Here is an 11,896-nt window from a genome sequence, read left to right on the forward strand (position 1 = left end):
GTGACTACAAAGTGTTTTAGCCATGGAGATCGAAGTACACATTGAACCTTGTAGGTATGGTTTACTTTGTGATCAAATAAATGATTTATGGACAAAGGATTGTTTTTGAACAATGATAAACCAACTACATACAAAGAAGTTATGATGGGCCCTGACTCCGTTAAAATGGCTATGCGCCGTGAAATCCAAGATAGATGAATACTTTTTGAAGGTAAATGGATCTATAAAATAGATGGACTTGGATGGAATATCCTTAAAGAAGCTTGACTTATCGAAAAGTTGTTTACGACAAAGTTCAAAGAGTTGACTACGATAAGATTAGATCTTCCGTGGCAATGCTTATAGTCTATGTGGATTATTCTAGTAATCGCTACATATTTCTTTTATGAGATATGATAGTAGGATGGCAGAAATACATTCCTTACCAGAAGTATGTATGAAGGATGTATACAAGATACAACCAAGAGTTTTTTTTTTGCTAGTCCGTGGAATACTAGATAGATATACAAACTTCAATTGGATGAAGTGAGTATCGCGGAGTTGGAATCTTCACCGGATGAAATAGTCAAAGAGTTTTTTTTTTGGTTTCATCAGAAACGATGAAGATGCTTGCATTTGCAAGAAATTAAGTGGGAGAGCTGAGACATATTTGTAATACTTTATGTGGATGACATATCGTTGATTACAAATAATGTAATTATATAATTGATTAGAAAGGTTTCATTGAGAATTAACTTCAATGAAAGGATATGGACTGAAACATATTTAGTGTCAAGATCTATGAAGATAGATTGAAACACATAATAAGTTTAAGTCAAAGTACATAGAATGGATATTGAAGTAGTTCAATATAGAAATATTAAGAAGGTGTTCTTTTCATGTGAAGGTTTAACAAGACTTGAGTGTATTTGACACTCGATGAGTAGAAACACATGAGTGATCTTAGATCACGAATAATATGTACAAAATCAGATGTTCTCAGTGCTCTAAAATGTTAGGAGCATATACCAGAATGATTCATGTGATGATCATTGGAAAACGAGTAAGAATATCCCTGAGTACTTAAAGAAGAACCAAGGATATATATAGTTTTATATGGGGTGATGACAAACAAATCGCTGTAAGGTGTTGCACCGATATTAGTTTGGGCACATGTAAAAATGAATTTCAAATCTCAATTAGGCTAAGTGTTGTTTAAAAGGTATCACAATGAGCTAGAAGAAGTCTATGCTAGATTTAGATCAGTTCTAAATATTGTGACGGATTTTACAAACGAAGGCAGAGTATGTCATTGTTTTGACAATGACTGAAGATGTTAAGTCGAGGAGTTCTTTGAGAACTTGGTGTAGTTCCGATAGTGTCAGAACTTTGAAGCTATATTGTGTATGACAATATTAGTGACTTATTTTCTGACCGCGGAATTAAGGTTCCACCAGAGGACTAAGCATATACATTTAATGCCGACGCAAATGAATTGCAAAATACATACGTTTCTGAGCGTGTCAGATCCGTTGACTAAAACCTCTCCCGTGAGCAAAGCATGATAAGCACCAAAAGGCCAAGGTGTTATATCTTTACAAATGTAAACTAGATTATTGACTCTAGTGCAAGTGGGAGACTGTTGGAGATATGCCCAAGAGGCAATAATAAAATGGTTATTATAATATATCTTTATGTTTATGATAATGTTTGCATACCATGCTATAATTGTATTAACCGAAACATTGATACATGTGTGTTATGTAAACAACAAGGAGTCCCTAGTAAGCCTCTTGTATAACTAGCTTGTTGATTAATGGATGATCATGGTTTCGTGATCATGAACATTGGATGTTATTAATAACAAGGTTATGTCATTAGGTGAATGATATAATGGACACACACCCAAATGAGCGTAGCATAAGATCAAGTCGTCAAGTTCAATTTGCTATAATCTTTCGATACATAGTTACCTAGTCCTTCGACCATGAGATCATGTAAATCACTTACACCGGAAGGGTACTTTGATTACATCAAACGCCATTGCGTAAATGGGTGGTTATAAAGATGGGATTAAGTATTCGGAAAGTGTGAGTTGAGGCATATGGATCAACAAGTGGGATTTGTCCATCCCGATGACGGATAGATATACTCCGGGCCCTCTCGGTGGAATGTCATCCGATTAGCTTGCAAGCATGTGATTGGATCACAAGAGATGATATACCACGGTAACGAGTAAAGAGTACTTGTCGGTAACGAGGTTGAACAAGGTATGGAGATACCGATGATCGAACCTCGGACAAGTAAAGTATCGCGTGACAAAGGGAATCGGTATCATATGTAAATGGTTCAATCGATCACTAAGTTATCGTTGAATATGTGGGAGCCATTATGGATCTCCAGATCCCGCTATTGGTTATTGGTCGGAGAGGAGTCTCGACCATGTCTACATAGTTCACGAACCGTAGGGTGACGCGCTTAAGGTTCGATGTCGCATAAGTAGATTCGGAATATGAGATGGAGTACGAAGTTTGTTCGGAGTCTCGGATGAGATCCAGGACATCACGAGGAGGTCCGGAATGGTCCGGAGAATAAGATTCATATATGGGAAGTTATTTTCCGGGGTTCGGAAAAAGTTTCGGTGTTTGACCGAAGCTTCTAGAAGGTTCTAGAGGGCCACCGGTGGGCCCACCATCCCGGGAGGGACCACATGGGCCAAGGGAGTGCAGCCTGGCCTAATGGGCCAGGGGCACCTAGCCCTCAAGGCCCAGCCGGCCAGCCCCCCTAGGGATAAGATCAAATCCCGGAGGATAAGATCAAATCCCTAAAATCGAGGGAGCAATTTTGGAAGGGGAAGCAAACTTGGAAGGGGATGATTTCTGATCCCCCCTTTCCTTCTGTGCGCTGGTGGGGCCCAAGGGGCTGCCTTGGCCGCCCCTCCCTCTATAAATAGAGGAGAGGGGCAGCCGGCCACTTGCCCCTACACACCAAAGTCTGCCGCCCCCCTCTCTCCTCCACCGCAAGTCTGCTCCGGCTTGGCGAAGCCCTGCAGCTTTTCTCCTCCACCACCACCACCACGCCGTCGTGCTGCTGGGATTCCGAGGGGATCTACCACACCTCCGCTGCCCGCTGGAACGGGGAGAGGAAGGGCTTCATCGACACCGTACGCACGACCGAGTACGGAAGTGCCGCCGGATTGCAGCACGGAACGATCGTCTACACCAACAACGAGATTAATCTCGTAGGCTTTGGAATCTTCGAGGGTTAGTCTCATCTCCATCTCGTTGCTTCGATCTTGTAGATTAGATCTTGGGTGTTCCATAGATTAGATCTATTGGTTTTATTCGTCTTGCGGTAGGAATTTTTTTGTTTTCTATGCTACGAACCCCATCACCAATATTATTTACGGATGTGCTGCTCATAAATCTCTTATCACTATTTTATTTACTACACATTTTTAGTTCATTTCTATATGTATGCATAGTTGCAGGAGAATCCTTGATCCTGGCATATTTCCATCCATTGAACACAACATAAAACAAAGTAAACAAGAAAGATCCGGTAAACATAAATTAAACCAACTAGCAAGTCTTGTAGACGTCTCCTTTACACCAATTTAGCAGTTCTTCCCAAGGTTCGATTAAACCTAGGTCTTCTAGAAAAAAAGCTTACGATACTACAATCCATAATCCGGATCAAAGGTATCAGTCCACAAGTGGATATGTCTTCACTCTTGGTGATAGCGTTGTTTCATCAAAGTCTTGCAAACATACCATCTTAACGAGGTCAACAATGGAAGCATAACTCACATCATTAGATACAGCTAATGTCGAAGCGGGATGGTTTTGTGAGATCTTGACGAACTTGCCTATGGTTGAAAAAAAATACCGGCTATCCTCATGAACTATGATAATCAAATTGTGATTTTCAAAGTGAACAGTTATAAGGATAATTTGAAGATTTCAACACATGTCAAGAGGAGATTGGTGTCTGTTAGAAAACTGAAAAACTCCGAAGTGATAGCATGGGATTATGTCCAAATAGCTAATTAGAATATGGCAGATCCTTTGACAAAAGGACCATCGAGAAAAATGATAGACCTTGCTTCGACGCACATGAGTTGTTGAGGGGGCAACCCAACCTATGTGATCGAATATCTTGTGAATTAGGACCTGGGAAACTGGATAAACTCAGTTGAGATAAAATTAGTACTCCCACTCCGCTGAAAATGCAAAATTCTCTCATAGCTACTGTAAGGCAGTATGGCTATGTCTTAATGTGTTCCGTGCAGCTCTTAATGAGAGGACATGCTGTCCTACATAGAGATCTCTAAAGAACACACTTATATGAGTGACACTTCAAGTCACAGTGTGCGAGATTTGGGTGAATCTCTAGTAAGCTCATGAAGGGCCGATGCGTATGACTTACAAGCTTCACACGAGGGGAAGCCTATGGTAGCCTAGTACCATGCCAACAAGACTGACAATTCAAGGCTTAGTTCATTCTTAGTTGTAGTCAGGCGTAGCTAGCTCCTTGTCTAAGTGGAAGTTTAACTTAACAGTCTCCACTGAAGTGCAAGTATATTAATAGTGAATGAAACTAATGTGCCATACGCTGTGCCTCTCTGAGATCTGCTGGGGAATTGTTGGATGTAGACGGGTTGCAACCCAGGAAAGCAACCCATGTAGCCTACAATTTATTAAATCTCAAGGTCCATCATGGTGGCAGCTTGGAGACAACTTTGAGGACTATTTTTTTTTGAACAAGGGGAGGCCCCGAAGGAGCTTCATTGCAGTCAAAGCGGTGGAGGTACAAATTACAGAAAGGGTCAAAGTAAAACTGAAAATTACAATCTGACCCAGACAATTTGCACTAAAGACCCTAAGAAAGAACAGCGAAAGCAATCCAGTCCAGCTCCTTCTCCACCACAGCAGGGCTCGCCGTCGTCAACCTCCATGCCGCCGGGGACAGGACCACTTGGGGCATGTAGGTGGGAGCTAACTACGGCGCAACCAGAGAACCTCCACCGGAGGTTGATTGAGTCCTGGAGGTGACGGCCGTACGCCGTCGCTCGAGGTTGGAGGGGCCGCCCTTCGGCCATGTTGAACGGCGACAGTGGCGCCGTAGGGTACCTCCAGATGAAGACCTGGAAGTGACGGCCAGACGCCATCACTCGAGGTTGGAGGGGCCGCCTTTCGGCCATGGAGAACGGCGACAGTGGCGCCGTATGAAACCTCCGGTGTGAAGCCACGCTCCCTTGCTGCAGATCCTGTGGGCAGCCGACCAAGAGCCGCATCCCCTCCCCAATCACGCCACCATGACGGATCAGGGAGAAAAGGTTGCAGCTTTGGTCTTGACCACCAGATCCCGCCGAATCAACCTTATTTATGGAGATCTCCACGCTCCTCCGTCGCCACAACACCGGCTCCGACCACCGGAGCACCTTGAAGCAGCTGAAGAAGATGGTGTGACGCCGGATCTGGCTGAGAAGATCCGCCGCCTCCCTCCCGGCATAGACGCCATACGCCATATAGGACCAAACCCTAGACCTACCACTACCACTATCTACTATGGCGCCTGCTCCTTCCCTTCTCCGACCGGCTATTCCGGCGGAGAGGGCATCGGAGCCGCCCGGCGGGAGAAGAACACCTATCAACTACTGTAGCGAGCTGAGAGAGGGGGAGGGGGGAAATGAGCGCATACCCATCTGTTGTATGGTTGTCTCGGTTGAGGACTAAAGTTTAGTCCCAAATTGCTAGTTGGAAGAGAGATTGAGTGGTTTATAAGGGTTGTTGTTTTAGTCCTTGCAAGTGAGTGAGAAGAGGAGTGCCCTCTTCCGCCGCCCGCGTCGCCTCTCCATGCATCGCACGCACACACGTCCCGTTTCGTGACTCGAGTTTGAAACAAGTTTTGTGGAAGCCTAACCTTTTACTTGATGCACCAACTGAGTTGGGTACGTGTCGGTGTGTGTTGTGCACGCTAGCTGCATCTCCCGTGTTTTCTATGCGTGACGGTTCCGCCAGTGCTCACTTCCCATCCTACACCAGGAGACGAGAGACAGAACGCATCCAAATCTCTTCACTCGCCTCTCTCTCTCTGTCCAGTTTCTTTTGTTGTGTCGTCCTCTAGTCTTCCCCATTCCAGCGACTGCGTGCACGCCCATCCGGAAGAGCAAGCCTCTGAAACCTCGTCCATTGAGATCCTACACCGGGAGGCAGGTGATAAGGTTTTTTGGGAAGCATCTCGGCGTGACTGCTCGATGTTGTTCGTGCTCTTCTTTGTTGGTTCATCTGCATCCTCGACAAAGCCGGCATCTCCGACAACACCATTGGCGACATTAACAACGGCCGTAGTGATGCTGCTTCTAGAGCGACCTTTCCGATCACGATGTACGTGCTTCTCGTCTCAAACCTTGTGCTACTACATGTTCCATATTGAGATCCGTTGCATCTGCTTAATATGTGTATGGTTAAGTATACTACTTCCTCCGGTTTATATTACTTGACACTAATATAGATATATCTAGACATATTTTAGTTGTAGATACATTAATTTTAGTGGCAAGTAATATGGATCGAAGGGAGTAGTACATTTGTGACACTGATTTCGGTAATTAAGCTCACTCAAAAATTGCATAATAATCTAAAAAATACATCTCATGCAGTATTGAATATATGTAAGTTTCAATATAACTGGTAGTACTTGTGTGAGACCTGTTCAAAGAAGGTATTTCCGGACCATGTGCATTTCAGAAGTCATACGTACGAAATGTACTGGAAAGAGAGTTTATTAATTGTTGATATACCATTAATCAAACCATTAAAGATCGGATCTCGTTCAATTACCATGACTAGGTACACTTACGTAGGCAGTTACCTATAGCATCTGGCTTCTGGCACCTCACATAGGGTATGCATGCAGCTGGAGAATCGAATGCTCAGTCCATCCTAGCCTGCTAGGTCAGCTCATAGCCTCAGACACCGTAATTTTCTCCGATCGATATCTCTCGTTGTTTGCGTCGCCATAACTATCCCAAGACTAACAGTGCGTTCCTGTCTGCGGGGTACATGGTCAAATTTCTTGACCCGGCGACGCGTTAAGAGCAATTCTAATAGCGCAGCAGGGTGCTGGCTATAAGACCAGCTATAGTCAGCTTATAGCTAACTTGTATAATAGTTGGCTTTAAGGATTGATAACTTTATGTGTAAAAGGCCCACCATACATACTCACAAAGTGCCTAGGAGCACGTGCAAGAGCTGGCTCTTGCATGAGAGCCCATCTCTCTTCTCTCTCCACTTCTCTCTCATCCACCTAAGCAAAACAACACTATTTTAATTCTTATAGCCTGCTGAGTCAGCCTTATTATACTTGCTATAAACCCTATAGGTCGCCGAACCGACATGTAATCGCGCCACACAGCTAGTTGCAGTTAATCAAATGAAGTCAATACTCTGCTTCGTCGCCGAGCAGATGGCGTGAAGCATGAAACGAGCCTAGCAGCTGAGCTAGCTAGATGTAGCTAAGCTAGAGCGCTGGCTACTTGGATAGCTTGCTCTTGCCCAAATTACATCGACGAAGAGATGGAGCATTCGTCGAGGCCAATTCATTCAGTAGCAAATCGACGTGCTAGATTGTAAACATATATATACCATTTTAAAATATACTTCATCATAATGGTATTGATTTTGTATGTTAATATTTTGCTATAAACTTCGTCAAAGTTTGCATGATTTGACTTCTAAAAGATCTAATAAGCACTATATTTTGGCATGGAGGGAGTATGCCAAAAGAAAATTACTCCGTCCAGAAATGGACTGCTCGAAAATTTTGACATTTTTCACGAATATGCTGCTCGGAATTAGATATAATAATGTGCAGTGAGTACATTTTCAATAAGAGATCTAATAATACCGATCTTAACATTTTTGTGGGCAAGGCAGGTGAGTTTTTTTTTCATACGGCCCGAAGAGCATCTCCAGTCGCGTCCCCCAAACCATCTTCCAAACAGCGCCGGATCGAGTGTTGTGGGACGTGTTTTGTTCGTGTCGCGTTTGGGGGATGTCGCTCCGCAGCCGCGTCCTCCAAACAAAATTTTGGAAATTTCAAACTTGAGCGAGATTCGATTAAATTCATCCAAACTTGCTATATATTATAGATTCGAATGAGATACGATTAAATTGAAACTAAACCGTAATCTAGAAGTAGTTGCGGCGGCCAAAGGCGTCGTAGTACTGGTGGAAGTTGTACATTACGTTGGTGACGATCTCCTGCTTGACGCGCTCGTCGGGCTCGTCCTTCACCAGGCTGCTTGGTCCTGCCTCGCCGTCGTTAGTGAGGTCCACGAGCGGCTTGCCGGTGTCGCGGATGAACATGGTGATCGCCGTGTAGAGGTCGCCCCTCCAGGCGTCCTTGTCGTTCAGCGACGCCAAGCACGCCGCTCGCAGCCCTGGGCAGTCCTCGGGGTCGTCGCTGCTGGCGATGAGCCGCTGCTGCCGCTCGTACTCCGCCAGCAGCGCCGCCTTCGCCGCTTCCTCGTCGTCCTGCTCCTCCTTCACCTCCGGCTTCGGGATGAGGAGGGCGCCGCCGCCGCGCCTTTCCTACTGCCGGCTCCCGCTACCGCTATCGCTGCGCCTTGGATTGACGGGCGTCGTCGGCTCCTCCTTCACCACGCGCTTGGGGACGGTGTAGGGCGCGGAGCGGTGCGACGACGACGGCGTCGATCGGGCCGGCCCTGGCGAGGAAGAGTTGGAGGAGGACATACTCCTCCTCCTCGGCTGCGAGCGCGTTGCGGGAGACGGCGGCGGTGAGGACGGCGCCTCCAACCTTGGTAGGCGCATGTCCGGCGGGACGGGATATCCCGTGCGGTACAGCGCCCACGCCTCCTTCACGGTGAGGCTGTCGTGGCCGAAGCCGTTCGCCGCGGCGATCTTGTGGGAGGACGACGACATTGGTTGGAGCGGCGAGGAGAAGATCTGGGAGCGGCGAGGAGAAGATTTGTGAGCGGCGAGAGATTGTGATGAACCGTAGGGCCTCTTAATGTACAGCGGCGACACCGCGGCAGGCGAAGCGGCAACAGATCGTTGGATGCAATAACGACGGCGCAGACGGCCACGCGTCCATGCACGACGAGACGCGTCCCTGCGTCGCCTAGGAAAACTGGGACGCCATTAACGTCGCTTGACCAAAGGTAGGCGACGGGGTTTTAGACTTCCGAGCCGCTGACACGTCGGTCCCGCCACGCCTCGCCTCGCTTTTCGTTGTGTCCGGAGTGCCCGGAGCGTCCCCTGTGGGGCGGGGACGGGCTCAGAACGCCGGACACCGTATCAGGGCGCATCGAACAAAAACCGGTATTGGGAGACGCGGCTGAAAACGTTTATTATCCGACGCGTCCCAAATCCTTTTGAGAGACGGTTTGGAGGACGTGACTGGAGATGCTCTAAGCTAAGGGCTCCAATACGATCAGATAACGGAACGGCGTTCAGAGACAACATCCATGTGCAACGTATTGTGGGTTAAAGTTGGTGAAAATTGATCGACTAAATGCATTCTGCGATCTGTATTTACGAACTAAAGTAGTAATTGAGCTACACCTCTTCGGTACATTTTTTTCCATATTATGTTCCGCGAGTTACTCACATACTACACTTGTTTTTGTCATGTTTTCATCTGGTACACCTGGTTAATAATGGCACTACAGCTCCAAGGTGAAAGTACGAGGCAATGCAAATGTCAAAGGATCAGATTCGCGTGTGATCGCATCGACTAGATCGTTGAGATCAGGAGGGCCTCATGTTCGTGTCCCGCTGGAATCGATCATGAATTTCCTACGAAAGACGCGCTCTTCCATATCTAGGAGATCGAAAAGATATAATTAATCTGTCTATGTCGGGAGCATGGAATCTCATGCTAAATAATGTTTGCTCCATCAATTAATTACGAACCGGAGGGAAGAGAGAGATTTACATGAGAAGTAGGAGTAGATGTTGTATACAGTCAACGGTACCAGCACTTTGATTACTACTCCTACAGTCGATCTCATCGAATAACCCACTCAATTCACAACCAAAACGCTCGATCGCCGTAAAATATCCCACACATGCACATCCTCCAGCGCGCTATATATACCCTCCCAACCTTCTATTATCAGCACCAAACTCGTCTCACTCACTCACAATGGCTACTAGCACTAAGCTTGTAGCTTTAGGCTTTGTTGTCCTTGTCGGCATTGGGTTCGCCGATGCTGCAAGGATGCTCGCTAGCTTCTCCAGTGCTTCAGGTGGTGGAGGTGGAGGTGGTGGTGGAGGCGGAGGCGGAGGCGGTGCATCTGGTGGTAGTGGATGGGGCGGAGGATCTGGGTCGGGTGGAGGAGCAGGATATAGTGAAAGCGGTGGAGATTGGGGTAACAGGTGGAACTTCGCCAAGGGAGCTGGTGGAGGAGGAGGAGCTGGTGGAGGAGGAGGATCAAATGGTGGTTCTGGTTCTGGTTCTGGATCCGGCTCTGGCTCCGGAAGCGGTTCGAGCGGCTCGGCATCAGCACCTAGCGGCAATGGACATGCCAACGCCGATGGTAAGGGTGGTGGTGGTGGCGAAGGTGGTGGCGCAAATGGGTCTAGCGGGTCCGGAGCTGGTTCTGGCCTTGGTAAGGGATACGGTGAGAGTGGCATAACTACGGCACCGGCTCCAACTGCTGGTGGTGTCAGCTACTCCGATGCTGGCGGTAGCGGTAATGGTGGTGGTGGCGGAAATAATGGAAATGGAGGTGGTGAGGGCAAAGGAGCTGGACAGGCCGGCAGCGATGACACTTCTGGGGGCAATGCCAGCGGAAATGGTAGCGGAAGCGGTGGTGGCATAGCTAAAGGTGCCGCACAAGGTCCAAGTCTTGGGGTTGGGTCTGGTTCTGGCTCCGGGGCTGGGCAGACCGGTAGCACTCGCTCTTATGGTTCTTATGGTTCTGGCTATGCTACTGGAATCGGTGGGGGCATGGGCAGTGGCTACGGTGCTGGCCAAAACGGCGGGACTGGCCGTGGAGGAGGAAGCGGATCCGGATCTGGCAGCGGTGGATTCCATTAAATTGGCATTTGTGGAATGAGATACAGGCCGAGTTTCTGCATGCATTATTATTCTTGTCAGTTTTCTATTTCAGTTATAATTTCACGTCATGAGCCTCGGTTCTAGACAACTAAGTACCATTTCTGGATTAGCATTTAGCTCCTAGACCATTCTTGTGCATAGCTACGAGTATGCAACTCTGTAGTTTAATTCCTAGGAATTATGTAATCTCCGGCCTTGCATTCTAATAAAATGGTCTTCATAATCAGTATAGACTATATGTATTTTCAGGTGTAGTCATCAACACAAAGAAGCAGTACTACTACCTTGTGCGGCCTATTTATTAGGGGGAAACCGTCCAAAAACTGATACAAGTACACCGATATTGTCATGGAACACGACCACATTGAGCACAACCCCCAAGCGACCTGGCCAAATTCCAACAATCAGCCACACTCGGGCCGTCGAGCATACAGAAGAACTATGTTGGGGTTGTGCCGACCGAATCTGCCACACCACCCGTTGCCGGTCATCGTTACCGCAGGGGGACACTCCATTGCTGCTCCAACTCCGCAACAACACAGACAAGACCCATCGAACATGTTGGTAACCAACTATCGAAGCCCAAGCAACGACCTAACCTCTGCTCGACTCATCATCTTTGCCAAACTGCCTTCAGCGCCGCCGAGCGAGTCGTCTCACCAACCATCCATCCTCTAGTCCCCAAGTCGAAACCAACTCCAAAACGATGCCCTCAACACGGAGAAAGACGCAAAAGCGTCTCCATCGTATGATCCCAAGGATCTGAGATTTCCCTCCGGAGGCAAGACTACGGGGTGGCAAGAGGAGCCCTCAATAAACCTTCCAA

At 47.2% G+C, this 11,896-nt stretch overlaps 1 protein-coding gene across 1 annotated transcript; it reads left to right on the forward strand.

Annotated features, from left to right (window-relative positions):
- The first annotated feature begins 10,152 nt into the window (after positions 1-10,152).
- LOC124706138 (glycine-rich cell wall structural protein 2-like) lies at positions 10,153-11,049 on the forward strand. The gene is made up of 2 exons (XM_047237797.1): positions 10,153-10,672; positions 10,754-11,049. The coding sequence occupies exons 1-2, from the start codon at positions 10,153-10,155 to the stop codon at positions 11,047-11,049; spliced, it is 816 nt and encodes a 271-aa protein (XP_047093753.1).
- The last annotated feature ends 847 nt before the right edge of the window (positions 11,050-11,896 follow it).

This window comes from Lolium rigidum, chromosome 4 (genome assembly GCF_022539505.1).
Source record: "Lolium rigidum isolate FL_2022 chromosome 4, APGP_CSIRO_Lrig_0.1, whole genome shotgun sequence".
NCBI lineage: Eukaryota > Viridiplantae > Streptophyta > Magnoliopsida > Poales > Poaceae > Lolium > Lolium rigidum.